At 57.9% G+C, this 18,315-nt stretch overlaps 1 protein-coding gene across 3 annotated transcripts in view; it reads left to right on the top strand.

The window, feature by feature from the left end:
- The first annotated feature begins 4,187 nt into the window (after window positions 1-4,187).
- Window positions 4,188-18,315, top strand: part of NOTCH3 (notch receptor 3) — a 33,548-nt gene continuing 19,420 nt past the window's right edge. The window contains exons 1-18 of one of the 3 annotated variants that reach the window (XM_082382834.1): window positions 4,188-4,400; window positions 7,048-7,126; window positions 10,374-10,516; window positions 10,596-10,934; window positions 11,027-11,149; window positions 11,227-11,460; window positions 12,097-12,252; window positions 12,341-12,526; window positions 13,149-13,262; window positions 13,507-13,620; window positions 14,182-14,415; window positions 14,536-14,646; window positions 15,129-15,321; window positions 15,397-15,548; window positions 15,775-15,888; window positions 16,339-16,494; window positions 17,407-17,632; window positions 18,038-18,239. In XM_082382834.1, the coding sequence (XP_082238960.1) occupies window positions 4,286-4,400; window positions 7,048-7,126; window positions 10,374-10,516; window positions 10,596-10,934; window positions 11,027-11,149; window positions 11,227-11,460; window positions 12,097-12,252; window positions 12,341-12,526; window positions 13,149-13,262; window positions 13,507-13,620; window positions 14,182-14,415; window positions 14,536-14,646; window positions 15,129-15,321; window positions 15,397-15,548; window positions 15,775-15,888; window positions 16,339-16,494; window positions 17,407-17,632; window positions 18,038-18,239 (2,991 nt within the window). In that variant the 5' untranslated portion in view covers window positions 4,188-4,285. The remainder of the gene's footprint in view (window positions 4,401-7,047; window positions 7,127-10,373; window positions 10,517-10,595; window positions 10,935-11,026; window positions 11,150-11,226; window positions 11,461-12,096; window positions 12,253-12,340; window positions 12,527-13,148; window positions 13,263-13,506; window positions 13,621-14,181; window positions 14,416-14,535; window positions 14,647-15,128; window positions 15,322-15,396; window positions 15,549-15,774; window positions 15,889-16,338; window positions 16,495-17,406; window positions 17,633-18,037; window positions 18,240-18,315) is intronic. The other 2 variants (XM_082382835.1, XM_082382836.1) reach the window with 2 other exon arrangements.

Raw genomic sequence — 18,315 nt, 5'->3', positions numbered from 1 at the left:
CTTCTCTTCTACCCACACCTTTCTCCTCTGGGCCTTTGCACTTGCTGTTCCCTCTGCCTGGAACACGCTTCCAGGCTGTTTGCCTTGCTGGCTTGTTCTCCTCCTTCAGATCTTAGTTCTAATGTCCCCTCGTCAGCGAGGCCTATCCTGACCCCCTAGAACTGAAATCTCTTCATCTCTCATGCACATTCTGTGGTTCTTGTTTGTTTGCCTTCTTGTTACTTGTCTGTCTCCCCTATCAGGGCAGAAACCTCTGTCTTTGTCACCTCTACCTATAATAGGGCCTGGCACCAAGTAGTTACTCAGTATACGTTTGTCAAATGACTGAATGAAGGTGAGAAGAGCTGGAGGGTCAGAGTGAGCCGTCAGGTGAATGGAGTCTCCCGAATATGAGAAAGGTGTTCCTGGCAGTGGGCACAGCCTGTGCAAAAACTGGGAAGCCTGGGAGACAGGGAAGGGGAACTGGCAAGGTGAGGAGGGTGTCACTCTGGGCAGCGGGGAGCCAGGGAGGCAGTGGCCTTGAGCCACTTGAGCATGAGACAGCCCCAGGGAGGCAGTGGCCAGGATAGCTGGCTGGGTCTGCAGCCCACAACCCCTGGGATCCAGCCTTCCCACTGTTGCCCAGGCCCCATACCCGCCAGCTCCCTCTCCTGCTGGTTCTTGTTGGGCTCCCATGGCCCACTGCCTGGGTGTGACAGCCTGGCCCCAGCTTCCATGTGCAGAGGACAGGATTGTGGTCCCAAGAGGATAAGCCAAGGGCACGTTCTCAGGTTCCCGGTCAGTGGGCCTGGGCCCAGCAGCTGTGTCTTGGCTTGGCCCCAGGACCGGCATCCCAGGGGACTGAGCTCATTGAGGAGAAATGCAGTCCCTGGCCAAGGCAGCCGGCAGGGGCAGGGGAGACGGCTCAAGCCCACCCCTACCCCCACCACGTTGGGAACTGGGCAGCTGTCTGCTGCAAAGCCGTGGGAATAATTGCTCTGACTGTCCTGTCCCTCAAGGATCCAGACACCTTGGGCTATTCTGGCCACCGTGGCTGGAGGGCAGCAGAAACCTGGAGAGGGGACGCTCACCTTCTGCCTTGCTGAGTGGGTGCCCTCAGAGTTTGGAGGCTTCAGAAAGGGACTGACACCAGTAGGGTATCTTCCTTTTGTCCCCACTCCCCCCATGCTGTACTCACCATTACTGCTCCCTCTCTGTCTCTGTCTGCCACAGACCAGGGGCCATTGGATCAACAAAGTAGCAGACTTTGGACTTCCTGACTAGCAAAATGTGTGTCCAGGTTCTTGGTTGCTCCTTGTGACAGGGAGCTCAGCACCCATTAGAGCATCTCTTCCAGCAGAAAGTCCTTTCTCAGATGGGTCAGGGGAGGAGCTAGCCCCGCTGCTGAAGACCCTATCTTTGCCCCCTGGACCCCTAGTCTCTGGACCCCCAGATCCCTAGAATGGTACTGAAGAGAGTGGTCTGGGCCCCCGGTGGTGGCTCCTCTGGGCTGAGGATCCCAACTCCTTCAGCCACTTCTGGAGTCACCAAACTCTCCCATGTTGCCCGCTCAGTGCCCAGCTCATGCTGGGTGATGCCTGGCGCCTCGGGAGCCCCCAGTATAGAGGAGCAAAGAAAGATACAGACACCCCCAGCCCCCTGTGGACAAGGCCAAGCGGTAGGGCAAGAGGGCACTAGGAGAGCTGGGGGTGGGGAGCAGAGAGGGCTTCCTGGAACTGGAATCTTGAAGAATAGGAGTTCCTCAGGTACAGGAATGGAGGATGGATAGGCATGCTAGAAAGAGGGACCAGCATGGGCAAAACAGTGGCATATGCAGGAAGTAGTAGAGCATTCCCTATAACTAGAAGGAAATGCATTTTTATTTATTTATTTATTTTTGGCCACACTGCGTGGCACGTAGGATCTCAGTTCCCTGACCAGGGATTGAACCCGGGCCACGGCAGTGAAAGCCTGGAATCTGGGACTTCCCTGGTGGTCCGGTGGCTAAGACTCCAGTCTCCCAATGCAGGGGGCCCAGGTTCGATCCCTGGTCTGGGAACTAGATCCCACATGCCGCAACTAAGAGTCTGCATGCCACAGCGAAGATCTAGCACGTGGCAACGAAGATCCTGTGTGCCGCAACTAAGACCCGGCGCAGCCAAATAAATAAATAATTTTTAAAAAGAAAGAAAGAAAGCCTGGAATCCTAACCAGGAGGACACCGGGGAACTCCTATGAAGTGCATTTTTAAAGAGAACACATCTGCTGTGAGTTCCTGCTTGGGGAGGAAGCAATGCAAAAGGGTCCTTCTAACTAGCTGGGTGTCCCAGGCAGAGGAAGGAACAACCTGAGCAAAGGCCATGAGAGTGCAAAGCCTGCTGGGTGAAGATGGAGTTTGACTCAGTGTGATGATGAAGGGGACAGGAGGGGCTGGAGAGGGTCTGAAGGCTCTGAAAGCAGGGCTGGGGGGCTTGGATTTCCTCCTGGGGTGATGGGCATGGGAAGGACTTAAGTGGCACCTGCCCCATGGGCCTGTTGACTCAGCACACTCACAGTGAGTAAGCCCTTCTTATTGTGCAACTTTTGTCCTTTTCTCTGCCCAATCCCCACCCCCATTCCCACCCCTCTCACTCCATGTGGCCTGGAGTCACTCAGACTTGGGTTCAGATCTTAACTCTTCCTCTAGAAAGCCTTCAGCAAGTCACCATAAGATGGGAAGATACCCACCCCCATGGGGGCTGACCCATAAGATGGGTGGATAGCTCTCCTCCCAGATGGAGGTTGCACTCATAAGTTGAGAGTGGCAGGACATCCTCAGTTCCTGTCCCCTGTGGCTGGGGTTCATCTTCCATACTGGGCCCTGGTCAGTTGTGACTGTCTCCCACCTTGGTGCCCCATGCTTAGCCCCAGTGTTTAGCTGCCTCATGGGTGACCCTCAGGCTCCTCGGTTTCAGCACCTCACCCCCAACCCATTCCTCCCTGCAGCCTCATCACCAAGCCAAATACTTACAGGTCAGCCTGGCCTCTTTCTCCTCCTCCTCCTCCTCAGGGCCAGCCCGACCCCTGAGCTGCCCACTCTCCCCTCCCCCCCAACTTGACTCTGCCCGCTCCTCTGGGTGCAGACCTGTCTCTTCTGGGATGTCTTTCTTCCAGTTCTGGGCTGAGCCCCTCTGAACCCTTCTCAGTGACGCCCTCCCTGGGGGAGGAAACTGTATCCCCAGCCTCTGGAACAAAGCCGGACATGGAGCTGGAGCTTTATATTTATTTGTTGAATAAATGAATGAATGAATAAGTAACCCCCCCCCTCCCCCAGCAGAGCACTCACCGACCCCTCTGCATGCCCTCCCCAGACTCGTCCCTCCCTCTGGCCCAGCCCTAAGCCCACAGTGCTGGGGGTGTCTGTGTCTGGTTTTTTCTTCCCCAGACTGAGAGCTTCTCTAGGGCTGGGCTTGGGGCCTTTCTGGGGTCCCCATTCTTGCCACAGGGACAGAGCCCACTGCAGGGTGGCTTTGCAGCATGACTGATTTTGGAGAAGACAGTTTGATCAAATTGAGCAAGACTGGCTGATTGGCAAAGTTGTGTAGGGTATGGGGTGGGGCTGGGGGGTGGGTTGGACTCTTGGGGTTCACACAGGGTAGTGAGGAGGAAGGGGCTGCTTTCAGAGAGGGCTGAGAGTAAGAAGGGTTGTGGGTGTTTGGTAGCACACATGACTCCTAGCCTGTGTCTGAGGTCCGAGACTGCAAAAATCGCCTAAGGCTCAAGGTCTGGCTGGGCCTGAGTTTAGAGTTTGTGAGTGTTTCAGATTTTAAGTCCCCAGGAAGCTCTGTGCATGCTTCTGCATTTGTGCCTCCTGGCTGTGTGTTCATGAGCCTTGCAGGACGTGCCTGGCTTCAGTTTCGGGGTGTCGGGGGTGGGGGAGTATCTGTGTTTGTGTCCTGGCTCTGTGTGCGTCTCCCGCTCTGGATGGGTGTTGGGGAGCAGGGGGGATGTTCAGGAGGCTGGGTGTGTCTGTCACGCTGGTTGGGCCCGCGTCTCACCGCATAGCTGGCCTGAGTTTCCAAGAGGGTCTTCGGGTCCCAGGCTGTGTGGGTGGAGGGTGGGCAGGGACCCCGGGAGGCCAGGCCGGGGGCGGGGGAGCTCAGGGCTGGCCCCGGGGCGGAGCGAGCCGCCCAGAGCTGGGGGCGGGGCTGTCCGGCAGTCTCACTTCAGCGAAGTTGGCGGCGCGGAGGCTGGCCCCGGACGCGCCAGGAGCCCAGGGAAGGAGGGAGGAGGGAGGAGGGAGGAGGAAGGGTCGCGGCCGGCCGCCATGGGGCTGGGGCCCCGGGGCCGCCGCCGCCGTCGCCTGATGTCGCCGCCGCCACCCCTGCCGTCCGTGCGGACGCTGCCCTTATTGCTACTGCTAGCGGGGCCGGGGGCTGCAGGTGAGGGGCCGGGACCTGGCGGGCGGGATGGGGTGAGTGGGTGGGGGAAGGGTAAGAACGGAGTGCAAGGCCTCCCCGAGTCTGGGGCTGGCGGGCCTGGGAACCAAGGACCAGAGCGCAGAGACAGGGAGCGCAGGAGCCCGGGGACTGTGTGGCAGTCCCGGGGGGCAGGGACCCAGAATTGGGATTGGGGGCGAGGCAGGACCCCAGAAGCCCGAGGAACTGGGGCCCAGGGGAGATCTGAGCTGGGAATGAAGGGACACAGGAGCCCAGGACTGGGAGCTCGAGCGAGGTGCGGGGATCAAGATTAGCGCGGGGGGAGGCGGTGCGGGGGCGTCTCTGGGCCCAAGAATCTGGGGCTCTCTCACAACCTACGCCCGTCTGGAGTCCTGGGAAGGTCACGATTGGAACCCAAGTACCCCCACGTCGGGGACCCCTCGCACAAAAGCCCCCCACCCCACCCCGAGCAGGGCCGGCCGGGCGGGGGGCGGGGAGGTGGCGCGAAGTTCTCGGAGCTCTAAACTCGGAGAAAACTTCCCAGGCCGGAGCGCGGCAAGACCCGGACCCAGACCCAGAGCTGGAGCTGGAGCCAGAGCTGCGCCCGCGCCCCTTCCCCCGCCCGCGGCCTCGCTCCCGCCCCTGGCTGCCAGGACCGGACGGCCCCGGGACCCCGTCCCCGCCTTGGGAAGGGAGGGGAGGGCAGGGGGCGCGAGCCCACGTGCTCCTCTCCGGCTCCGGCGCCCCCTCCCCGCAGCCCGAGCCCCTACCCAGCCTGCCGGGGGGCCCCGCCCCTCCCCCTCCCCACTCTCCCCTCCCCCGCCCGGGACAATGGCCGCGCCGTCTAGACACCCCCTCCCCCCGGCCAGCCTCGCGCTTTCTTTGCCAGACAAAGCGGGACGGCGGCGGGGCCCGGGCCGGGGCTGCAGGGGCGCACCCCCTAAAGGGAGGCCTGGCCGGCAGGGAAGGGATGCGGGCCGAGTGGCCCTGGCCCTGGGTCTCTGGACCCTGACGTGGGGCTCAGCACTGGGAGGGGTGGAGGCTGCGGCAGGAAACGGGCCTCCCCAGCTCAGCCCCGGGGTCGATGGGTCAGGACCAGGCAGGAGCAACCGCCCCCGCGAGGCCAGCCCACACCCACATGGCCTGTCACACATTCACAGGACACACAGTCTTGGGTCGCACGTGCAGAGATGAGGACGTGTGCGTGCGCACACACGCACAGAGTACACCTGCGGAGGAATACAGCCAGCTCACACAAGACACAGACATACACAGTTCACATGTGTTCACACTCGCATGCACATACAGTGACACATGTTCACACATACCCTGCACCACCAGCCCAAGACTTCACACACACTGCCTGCACACACTCAGATGCACGTAGATGCAAGGACATGCCTACACCCAGCTCACACATGCAGACAGACGGGCACATCCAACCCATACACAGACACACCCAGGCACACAGAGGTCACACACAGACACACAGCTATATACCCAGATACATAGTTCACATACATGGACACATAACAAGTTTCAGTCTATAAACATCTCTACATCCATGCAGGTCACGCAAACACACATGTGGCTCACAGGGCCCACAGCTCAGCAGGGCCCACGGCTTGTGTCATGTGGCCCCCAGTGTGAGTTCACAAACACCCACGGGCTCCTGTCTGGGTAATAGTGTCCTGTCTGCTTGTCCTTTGAGGAAGGGGACAGAAGCCCTGTTTGGTGCATTCCCATGTCCAGCTTAATTTGTTCTATCTTTCCCTTTTTATCTGACTCTGTCCTTCTCTATCTCCTTCTCTCTGTGTCTGCCTGCTTCTAGTTTCCTCTTTTATGTCTGTCTCTGTTTTTCTCATTTCCTCTTCCTCTCCCTTTCTCTCTCTCTCTCTCTCTCATACATGCACACACGGGCACACATGCACACAGCAGCCCCACACCTGCTGGCACACACAATTCTCCATTAGCTCACACCCCGCCACGCCCCTGACCCATCTGACAGGACAGTTCGACTGTGCCACACCCCAGAGGGACACAGCCCTCAGGGATGGCGACGCTGGACAGGGCAGCCCACATCTTGTGCCAGCTGCCCCTCCCTTCAATACAAACCCTATCCCTGCAACAGCCAATGCTGGAGGCACATGGAGTACATGCCTTGGCATCTCTCCCCAGACCTAGCACACAGGCCTGCCCAGCTGGAGTAGATGCCCAACATCACGGGAAGGAAGACCCATATGCCCCTAGGACTCCCCACCACTGCCCCCTCCACAACCCCAGGATCTGGGCACACAGTCCCAGACCTCCCTTCAACACTCAGCAGCACCCTCACTTCCTGCCTTAGTACCCCCCCCCCCCAATTCTGGCAGCTTCTGAGCGCCCACATCTGGCATAAGTCGGCCCCTCCTCCTGCCCGCCCCTGCCTTGTGGTTCCCAGGGCTCGAGCTGGCAGGGACAGCTGCAGCCCTAACAGCTGGGGTCAGGGCGGGGGGCCGTGGGAACTGTGGATGGGGGGCTCCCGGCACTTGCAGAGATGCCCCCAGCCTGGCGCAGCTGTTGCCTGAGGGAGGAAAGGGGGGAGTCTCACTCTGGGCTGGGGTTCCTGGGTGCCTGCCTGACACCCCCACCTTCCTTCACCCCTACCCAGCGCCCCCTTGCCTGGATGGAAGCCCGTGTGCGAATGGAGGTCGCTGCACCCAGCTGCCCTCCCGGGAGGCTGCCTGCCTGTGAGTGCCTGGCTCTGAGCCATGAGTGGGCCCTGTCCGGGGAGGCGGTCTGTCTTCTCCCCCTGCCTCTGTGTTCATCACAGATGCTTCTACCACTTCCTACATGTGTGTGGCTTGGGCAACCCCTTGTTTCCCCACTGAATGCAGCAGAGTTAGGAGCAGAGGCTCTGGAGTCTGCCTGGCCTGGGTTCAAATCACACATCATGTTGCTGATGGCCTGAGACTTAAAACTCTTTAAGCCTCAGTGTCCCAGTCTGGAAAATGGGTCCACCAACACCAACTTCACAGAATTCTCTGCTGCCTGAGGTCTTGTGTAAATCCCCTGATGGACAGGTAGTTATTCAATCAACAAATTTTCCGGCACTAGTGACAGTGGCTTGGTAGTAGTGGGTACAGCATCTGCACCTTCCCACATCTCAAGATTTAGTGGTGGGGGCACAAGAGCCCTGATCTGCCATTTTCTTGCTGTGTGACCTTGAGTGAGTCACTTCCCCTCCCTGAACCTCATTGATCTGTGACACAGGGTGCTTCTCCCTGGCTTGTGACCAGAAGGGGCCCCCAAAATGCAATGTTGGATAATGCAAGGAAAGACAGGGGGTTGGGGGAGCAGGGCAGGGCCTGGGAAATTGCTGAGCAGAGGCAGACAGAACTCAGTTTGAATTCTGGGCTCAAAGCAAGTGCTTTGAGCTCTCTGAGCCTTAGTTTTTGCATCTGGAAAATGGGGCAATAATAGTTCCCTCCTTTATGGGGTTGATTGTAAAGAGTAAGAGACCCTTCAGATGGTGAAATCAGCATAGTGTTGGGCATACAGTAAATGCTTAATAAAGGGGATTATCATTATTAATAATGGTAGGGACACAGGAAATAGGTGCCATAAGGTGGAACCTCTCAATGTTATGGGGAAATGCTTGGTTCCTTTTTATAATATTATCATTAGTAAAAGCAGTTCACCCAGTAGCCGTTGATCGATTCATTAATGTATCCATTTATTCAGCAACATGTGTGCCAGGTCCAAGCTGGGTGGTCTGCTTTGACATTAGAGCCCCTTTGAAGTTACACACGCACTTTGGAGCACCACTGTGGCTCACCTGGGTGGGGGTCTTAGCCTGGTTGAGCGGGTTCCTCGGGTTGGGACGGTGGGACTCGGGATGGTGGGACTCGGAGCCGCGTGGCCGGGCGCCTGCGTTTGGAGCTCCGCGCCTGGAATGCTGCCGACAGGTGAATGCGCCCGCGGCTGCCCCGCCCCCCGACAGGTGAATCACCGGCCCGCGCGGCGGCCCGGAGCCCGGATCGCCCGGAGTGGAGCGAGCTCAGTCCCCAGACCTGGGCCGTGGGAAGCACTCCCCACGCCCCCCACCCCCAGTCTCCTTCAAGGTTCCAAATACTCGTGTCCTTTCGGGGTCGCCCCAATCTGTCTCCCTTCCATGGATCCCCCAACTCTCCCCTTCAAAGTAGGCTCTCAAACCCTTGTCTCTATTTCTTAGTGCTCGCCTCCCTAGCTAGTCCACCCCGCCAAGTCCGTGCTCCCCCCCCCACCCCACCACACACACACCCCTGCCCCCGCCAGTCTCCCGCAAAGCACAGGCGGTTGGGCGGGGCGCGGGCGAAGCTGGAACCAGCCAGACCGGTCGGCAGGGGCGCGGGGCCGCAGAGCGTGGGAACCCGCCCGGGGCGCCGGGAGGGAGCCGCGCGGCCACGCCCTGCCTGACGTGGGCGGGGGGCGGTGCGCAGTTCTCAGCGCCCAGAGCAGCACTTCCGCTCCCGGAGAGCTGTCTTGGCTGCAGTCCTTGGCCTGAGGGCCTTAGGAGAGGGCGCTTGGGAGCTGGGTTCTCCCCTTCTTACACCATCTGCACCCGGCCGTGCCCCGACTTGTTTCAGTGGGGGCCGGGGTGAGGGGATCTTGTGGGTGACGCTAAAGACTGAGTCAGCTACTTAAGTTTAGCCCCGAGCGACCTGAACAAGCCAGAGGAGGAACCGGCGCGAGGGGTGGGTAGCGTCGGGGGTCGGGCCTGGACCCTCTTGTCTCTCCAAGCCCCTCCCTCTGACCCCACCGTCTGGAAGTTTCTGGTCTTAAGACCAACCCCCATATTTACCCGCATATTCAAGGTTGCCTTGGTGGGTTTGGAGGGGGCTGCAGGCTGAAGGACCTTCCTCCAACAAGAGGGCACCAGCGTTGGTGGCCACCTCCTCCCCGCAACGGAAGGAAGGGTTGTATGTGCCCCCAGGAAAGGAGTTGAGGATTGGTGGGGGTTCTCCTGTCTGTCCATGTGAGAGTCCATATTCGTGAATGAGGCTATGGGTTGGTATCTGAGTATTTGCCAGGGCAATACATCGTGTTGGTGTGTCCTTCTGTGTATCTGTATATTTTGGGGTCTGTCTGTGTGTGCCTGGGAACCTGAGACTTTGCATTTCCCGTTTCCTCTACTCTTGCCCACACAGCCCCATGACCCCCTCCCTCACTGTGAAAATGTATTTGCCTTTTCCCCACCCCCATCACTCTATCCTCCTTATCCCGTGTCATAGTTTCCTGTGGCTACTGTAACAAGTTACCACAAACTGAGTGGTTGAAACCTACAGAAATTTATTCTCACAGTTCTGGAGGCCAGAAGTCTGAAATCTAGGTATTGGCAGTCACAGTCTCTCCAAAGGCTTTAGCGGAGAGTCCTTCCTTCCCTCTTCCAGCTTCTAGAACCTCCAGGTGTTCCTCCAGTCTCTTCACATGGCCTTCTCTTTCTCTCAAATCTCCCTTTGCCTTTCACTTGTAAGTAAGGACAGTTGTCACTCAATTTTGGGCCCACCTGGATAATCCAGGATGATCTCATCTTGATGTCCATCATTTAATCACATCACTAATTACATCTCTTTTTCCAAATAAGGTCACAGTCACAGGTTCTGGGACATGGACATAACTTTTCTGGGGCCACCACTCAACCCACTACATCTTTCATGGCCCTCATGGCCCTCACCACCGCCCCACCCCGGCATGTTGCTTATTAATTCATTATTTGTATATCTTCTCTTTGCCGGACCTGGCTGTGAACATCAAGAGGGCAGAGACCACTTTAATTGTGTTTGCTGCTGTATTCCTATTGCTAAGAACATAGTAGGTGCTCAGGGAATATTTGTTGCATGGATGAATGAGTGTGCGTGTTTGTTTGCTTGTGTGTTTCTTGTCTTTCTTGTGCCTATCTCTGTGTTTGGGGCTATCCTGCCCTCACTTTCTCCACCAAGCCATTTCTGCCCACAGGTGCCCACCAGGCTGGGTGGGTGAACGGTGTCAGCTGGAAGACCCCTGCCATTCCGGCCCCTGTGCTGGCCATGGTGTCTGCCAGAGCTCGGTGGTGGCAGGCACCGCCCGGTTCTCCTGCCGCTGCCCCCGTGGCTTCCGAGGTAAGGGAGGGTCTGGAAGGGAGCCTGAGGCAGGCAAGGGTGTGGTCAGCCCAGGCTCACCCTTTCTGGTTCCGTCCAGGCCCGGACTGCTCCCTGTCAGACCCCTGCCTCAGCAGCCCCTGTGCCCATGGTGCCCGCTGCTCGGTGGGGTCCGATGGCCGCTACGCCTGCTCCTGCCCACCTGGCTACCAGGGCCGCAGCTGCCGAAGCGACGTGGATGAGTGCCGGGTGGGCGGGCCCTGCCGCCACGGTGGCACCTGTCTCAACACGCCTGGCTCCTTCCGCTGCCAGTGCCCAGCTGGCTACACAGGGCCACTGTGTGAGAGCCCCTCGGTGGCCTGTGCTCCCTCGCCGTGCCGTAACGGGGGCACCTGTAGACAGAGTGGCGACCTCACCTACGACTGTGCCTGCCTTCCTGGTGAGGGAGCTGTACCTAAGGGAGGCAGCAGAGGTGGGGGGACAGCAGGCCAGCCTGGCAATGACCGTCCTTGCTTCCTCCTCCCATGCTAGGGTTCGAGGGCCAGAACTGTGAAGTGAATGTGGACGACTGTCCAGGGCACCGATGTCTAAATGGGGGGACGTGTGTGGACGGTGTCAACACCTACAACTGCCAGTGCCCTCCTGAGTGGACAGGTGAGCAGTGGGGCTAGAGGGAAGACCTTGGGTGGGCATGCACCAGGTGACTAGTCTGGTGCATCTGTGTGCCACAGGCCAATTCTGTACGGAGGACGTGGACGAGTGTCAGCTGCAGCCCAACGCTTGCCACAATGGGGGCACTTGCTTCAACACACTGGGTGGCCACAGCTGTGTGTGTGTCAATGGCTGGACAGGCGAGAGCTGCAGTCAGAATATTGATGACTGTGCCACGGCCGTGTGCTTCCATGGGGCCACCTGCCATGACCGTGTGGCCTCCTTCTACTGTGCTTGCCCCATGGGCAAAACTGGTGAGTGGCTGTTTTCCCTGTAGGCAGCAGGGAGCCATTGATGGTTCTTGAGTAGAGGCAAGGATGGAGTCTGACTCGAGTATTAGAATGATTATGCTGGAAGCTAGATTTGGGATGAAGGATAAGCCTGGGAGAGGCCTGGGAGGAGGCTGGCAAACAGTCCAGGGCAAAAACCATGGGAATTTAGAGCTAAACTGTGACTGAGAAAGAGAGGGGAAAAAGTCCAAAGGGAAGTGGCAAAGGTCAGAGAAGGTGTTTGGGAGGGGGACTTGGAAATGGAGGGAAGGGTATGTCAGACCGAGGGTATTGCAGAAGCAAAGACTTGACGGTAGGACCCTTTTATAATCAGAAAAAGAATCAATAGATTTAAAAACAATATGTGGATGTTCCCAACTTCAAATGGTTCAGAAAAAAAGATAGACAAAGCTTACAATAGTTGAATCTAGGTGGTGGGTATATGAATAAACTTTTTTTGTATGTTTGAACTTTTCATAATAAATGATTGGGGGAAAATAGCTACTAAATACACTTCTGGTTAGTAAAAACAAAACACAAAACCGTATTTGGGGGTGTGGGAGCTTTGGGCAGAGCTGGGGGGGCGGTATCTGCCCTTGACCTCTACCTACTCCTTCCCAGGACTTCTGTGTCATCTGGATGACGCCTGCGTCAGCAACCCCTGTCACGAGGATGCTATCTGCGACACGAACCCGGTGAACGGCAGGGCTATCTGCACCTGTCCACCTGGCTTCACAGGCGGGGCTTGTGACCAGGATGTGGACGAGTGTTCCATCGGTGAGGGGGCGCTGTCTGAGAGTAGGGAAGGAGGGGAGAGGTGGTTGTCAGCCGCCCACACCTACACCCGCTGTGACTCCTCCTGCAGGTGCCAACCCTTGTGAGCACCTGGGCCGGTGCGTGAACACACAGGGCTCATTCCTGTGCCAGTGCGGCCGTGGCTACACTGGTCCGCGTTGCGAGACCGACGTCAATGAGTGCCTCTCTGGCCCCTGCCGCAACCAGGCCACGTGCCTCGACCGTATAGGCCAGTTTACCTGCATCTGCATGGCAGGTGTGTGGTGGGCGTGGCTGGGGCGGGGCCTGAGGTGGGGAGGCGGGGTGAGAAAAGCCTCAGGCAGGGCCGAGGAGCGGAGGGAGCTGGGACTGTGAGGCTGAAGCCTGGGATGAGGTGGAGGCGGAGCCAGAGCAGAATCTTGTGCGAGGTTGCAGGCATGGTCAAGTGGAGTCGGTGGAACCTCAGATGGGCTGGGAGTGGAGTCTGGACACTATGGGGCGGCAATGACATGAGGGCAGGACCACGGTCTGGAGTGATCAAGGCAGAGCCTGCAGACAGAAATGCACTGATGCCGGGGCTGGGATTGAGGCTGGGCACAAGGCTATGGTGGGCCCTGAGGCTGGGACCTGGGGACAAGACGTAGTCTGAGGACTGGAGAGGGCAAGGGCTGGTCTGAAGGCAAGGCGCATGTGGAGTCTCATAAGCCTTGAACCAGTTGGGGCCACAGCTGAATGAAGGTCCAGCCTGAGTCTAAAAAACTGAATCTAGGGTTGGGTGGCGGCAAGGCCAAGGCTCAGGGGAACTGTCTATAAGTGGGAAGGGGGTATGTCCCCCCTTGCTCTCCCTTCAGACCAGAAGCTAACCCCCATTGCCCTAATCCCCTTCCCTCTACCCCCAGGCTTCACAGGCACTTATTGCGAAGTGGACATGGACGAGTGTCAGAGCAGCCCGTGTGTCAATGGTGGGGTCTGCAAGGACAGAGTCAATGGCTTCAGCTGCACCTGCCCCTCGGGTGAGGACTCTGGGCCAGGGAGCCTGAAAAAGACGAGTCTCTGAAGGGGCAAAGGCTCCAGGATGGGAGCTTATAAGACCATATTAGTGGTTACCTATCATAACAGAAACCACCTTATGAAAAACATTGAAATTAATTTAAAACTAAGTAAATGGACTCCCCCACCCAAACAAGGCAGCTCTGGTGAGGGGTGACTGCTCTGACCCTATCTGGCCCTCTGTTCATCCCACACCCCCCACTCCAGGCTTCAGCGGGGCTATGTGTCAGCTGGACGTGGATGAATGTGCCAGCACACCCTGCCGGAATGGAGCCAAGTGCGTGGACCAGCCGGATGGCTATGAGTGCCGCTGCGCAGAGGGTGAGGGAGGGCCAGTGACAAGTTGGCAAGAATCTGGAGGCGGGGCTAATGGGGGAAAGGGCCAATAATTACCTTGGGGAAAAGTTAGGGACAGGGCTGCAGCAAGGCAGGACCTCAGCAGGGCCAATGAGAGAGCCAGGAGGCGGAGCCAATGATGGACACGAGCAGAGGTAAGGCTGGGGGTGAGGCCAAAAGGTCTAGCAGGATAGGTGTGCACTTAACTGGAGGGGTCGGGTCCGACCCCCTACATCCCCAGGCACCTCCCATGTGTCCCCATTTCCAGTGGAGGGCGAGGCAAATCAGGGCTGATGGTGTAAGGATTGGAAGCAGGGTCACGCTAGGGGTGGGATTTAACTGCAGTAGGGTCCTGGTCAGGGACGAGTCTTGGAGCTTGCAGCCGGATGGAATGGAGGCCAGCTAGGGGCAGGGCCTGAATTGAGCCCGCCTCCTGTTGTCTCGATGGGCCGGGCCTGAGGTAGAGCTGAGCCAGAATTGGGCAGAAGCCACAGCTGTGGGCAGGACCTTGGCCAGTGGGCGGAGCCTGACCCTCTGTCCCCACAGGCTTCGAGGGCACGGTGTGTGAGCACAACGTGGATGACTGCTCGCCAGACCCATGCCACCATGGGCGCTGTGTGGATGGCATCGCCAGTTTCTCGTGCGCCTGTGCCCCGGGCTACACCGGCACGCGCTGTGAAAGCCAGGTGGACGAGTGCCGAAGCCAGCCCTGCCGCCACGGTGGCAAATGCCTAGACCTGGTGGACAAATACCTCTGCCGCTGCCCTCCCGGCACCACAGGTGGGGCCGGGGGCTGGGCTGGGGCAGAAACAGTACATCTGGTAGGACACAGAGGGTTCGGGAATGGTGCTCCTGGTAGGGCACAGTGGTGGCAATCCCTGTCGTGTTCCCCTTCCCCAGGTGTGAACTGTGAGGTGAACATTGATGATTGTGCTAGCAACCCCTGCACCTTTGGAATCTGCCGGGACAGCATCAACCGCTATGACTGTGTCTGCCAGCCTGGCTTCACAGGTGGGCAAGTGGCTGCCGTGGAATGGAGGTCTTTATAGGGTGAGGGTGAAATCACCCATCTTTCTTGGCCAGGTTTTGCCCCTCTCTTTGCACACGCTGGTCCAACGAGATTGTCCACGCTTTGCCCTGAGATAGTGCTTTCTCTCATTGGCGTGTTGTCCCCATATTAGCTCAAGATTATCCTGGAACATACAGGAAGGTGTTCAGACTCAGGGACTGAGGTGTTTCTGAGTGGGGCCAGGGTAACCCTTGGTGGAAATGAAAGTGATTTCATATAAGTTTGGGGACAAGGATGATTTGGGGCAAGGTATCTCTGGGTTGAGGAGGTGACTATCCTAATCTGCACAAGAGATGATGTGTTGTGAAGCAAATGAGATTGTCCTTGCTCAAGGGTGTGGCTCTGCTAAATGGGGCAAGGTTGTCCCTCCCCGGTAGGCTCGGCTATCCTCGTTCTGGGACGAGGTTGTCTGCCTGCTCCCCAGGGCCTCTCTGCAACGTGGAGATCGACGAGTGTGCGTCCAGCCCATGCGGTGAGGGGGGCTCCTGCGTGGATGGTGAAAATGGCTTCCAATGCCTCTGCCCACCTGGCTCCCTGCCCCCGCTCTGTCTTCCCCCAAGCCATCCCTGCGCCCAAGAACCCTGCAGTCATGGCGTCTGCCACGACGCGCCTGGAGGGTGAGGCCTCTCCCCAACCCCTGATCCCCACTGCTTCCCTGCCCTCCTGCCAGCCCTGACTGCCTCCCCCTTCAGGTTCCGCTGCGTGTGTGAGCTTGGCTGGAGTGGCCCTCAGTGCAGTCAGAGCCTCGCTCGAGATGCCTGTGAATCCCATCCCTGCTGGGCAGGCGGCACCTGCACCAGTGATGGAACGGGCTTCCGCTGTACCTGTCCCCCTGGTGTCCAGGGTGCGTGTCCCCACTTTCCCTCCCCAGGGCTGCCTCCTCCCTTCTTCCTTATCATTTCCCTTCTGTTCCATTCTCCCTTCCTTCTCTACATTTATACCCCCCCACTTTTTTTTCCTCTCCCACCCCTACCCAGGAGCTTGGGAAGTCGGTATCAAGGTGGGGACCTTGGGGGGAGATGGGAAAATGGAATCTCTCAAGACTGTCTCACTCTGCCTGCCCACTACAGGCCGTCAGTGTGAGCTGCTGTCCCCCTGCACCCCAAATCCCTGTGAGCATGGGGGCTACTGTGAGTCTGCCCCTGGCCAGCTGGCTGTCTGCTCCTGCCCCCCTGGTTGGCAAGGTACATCAGCTGCTTCTTCCTCTTCCTCTCCCTCATCTCCTTTGCAACCTACCCCATACTGGGTGATGTTGGGGACCCAGAGAGGGAGTGACTCCTGGCCCTGCCTTTTAGGGGAGCTTCCTTCTGGGAAGAAACAGAGCTAGACACAGACACTTGCAGCCTATGCGGTCAGTTCAGAAGAAGAGGAAGGGCTATGGGGTTGGGGGAGCTAGGAATCAGGCTGAGAGTTTTGGGGACAGCCTGGAGGAGCAGACCTCAGTCACAGAATGCATTCACCACCCTCTGAAACAAGGAGAAGGCAGTTCTGGAACAGTGTGTGCAAAATGCCCAGAGGCAAACTGTTCTTGCCTTCATCCATCTCAGCCTTCAGGTTCTTCCTGAGTGCCAGGTACCCTCAGACCCTACCCTGCGCCTTCTACCCCGGTGTGTTATTTTACTCCCCACCCCCAGGCTCACGATGTCAGCAGGACGTGGATGAGTGTGCTGGCCCCTCACCCTGTGGTCCCCATGGTACCTGCACCAACCTGGCAGGGAGTTTCAGCTGTACCTGCCACGAGGGCTATAGTGGCCCTTCCTGTGATCAGGACATCGATGACTGTGACCCCAGTGAGTTCAGGGGAGCTCTTGGGGGAGGGGTGCTGACCTAGGGAACAGGTTCATGAAGCCCATGCATGTGCCTAGCACTGTGTTTTCATTTCATCTTCACAGTTATCTTACTTTCCCCATTTTGCTCATGAAAACTGAGGCCCCAAAGAGGTTAAGTGACTTGCCCAAGGTCATGCAGCAAGTAGAGGGATGAGCTGGGAGAGGACTCTGAAGCCTATATAGATTGCCTCTGGCAGCAAGCAAGTTAGGATTGTGTGTAAAGTATGAGATAACAGGCCCCTAGTGAGTCTCCAGGAGCACTGTTCAATGGACAAATAATGCAAGCCACATATGAATTAAATTTTTTCTAATAGCCACGTTAAAAAGTAAACAAAACAAACAAAAAACAGGTTTATTTAACCTAATACATAAAAATATTATCATTTCAGTATAATCAATATAAAATTATTGAGATATTTTACATTCTTTTTTTTTTTTTTCATACTGAGTCTTCACAATCTGAAACCTGATGTCTATTTTATGCTTACAGTACATCTCAGATTGGACCAGCCACATGTCAAGGGCTCAAGAGCCACATGTGGTCAGTGGCCACTTTACTGGCTAGTCCAGGTCTGGAGGAGACCTCCTGTGCCGAGCCCAGGACTTAAGCAGACACAACTAGTACTTGGCAGCTCAAAGGGACCTTTTTTTTGGCTTCTCCAACCCCTACCCCCTTCCACATAGGCGAGGTTTCCAGATAAGGAAGGGGGTGAAGCCACAGAGGGGACAGAGTTTTGATCCCCCTGGCCAAATGTGCCCCTCCCAATTAAGCCTGGTTTTCTCCTAATCCCCCTCTACACAAGACATGGCCAGGTCAGGCTGGACCGACAGGGGGCGAGGTGTGTGACCAGACCTCCTCCTTTCTGACCATAGACCCCTGCCTGAATGGTGGCTCATGTCAGGATGGCGTGGGCTCCTTTTCCTGCTCCTGCCTACCTGGCTTTGCTGGCCCCCGCTGCGCCCGAGATGTGGATGAGTGTCTGAGCAGCCCCTGCGGCCCAGGCACCTGCACAGACCACGTGGCTTCCTTCACCTGCACCTGCCCGCCGGGTTATGGAGGCTTCCTCTGTGAGCAGGACCTACCTGACTGCAGCCCCAGGTGGGTGGGGCCTGTCCTGGGAGTCAGGGGCCCTGGCATCGGATGGGGAGCGGGACCTGAGGAGTGGGGACAAGGGGAGTCCTCGGCTTGGCACCCACCTCAGGACTCTGATGCCTGATGGGTTAGTGTCCGGGAAGGGGCAGGCCATCTGTTGGGAGGTCACCTTAGGTACCCTGATCCCTGAGGGAGCCAGGCCAGACCAGGGTGGGGTCTCCACGTGGCTTCCACGTAGCCCAGAAGTACCTGGTATATCGGGGCTAAGGGACAGGACGGGGAGGGGCCTCTGCTGGGACTGCAGCTTCTCCTTGGGGTAGGGGTTTTCCCACTCAAAGCCAGGAGGGGCCCATGGGGGAGGGTGGGGCCTTCGAGGGGGCGGGACCTGACGCACTCCTCCTTTCCCTCCAGCTCCTGCTTCAATGGCGGGACCTGCGTGGATGGTGTGAACTCCTTCAGCTGCCTGTGCCGCCTGGGCTACACTGGCGCACACTGCCAACATGAGGCCGACCCTTGCCTCTCGAGACCCTGCTTGCACGGGGGCGTCTGCACTGCCTCCCACCCCGGCTTCCGCTGTGCCTGCCCTGAAGGCTTCACCGGCGCGCAGTGCCAGGTGGGCGGGGTCACTGGTTTCTTGGGGGAGGAGTCTAGAAGGATAGTCTGAGGGAGGGGCCTGCTGGGTACTCTGA

The sequence above is a fragment of the Balaenoptera borealis genome (assembly GCF_965194805.1).
Source record: "Balaenoptera borealis genome assembly, chromosome: 2".
In the NCBI taxonomy this organism is placed as follows: domain Eukaryota; kingdom Metazoa; phylum Chordata; class Mammalia; order Artiodactyla; family Balaenopteridae; genus Balaenoptera; species Balaenoptera borealis.
Note: the sequence above shows the minus strand (reverse complement) of the source record. Positions and strands in the feature narration are given on the sequence as shown.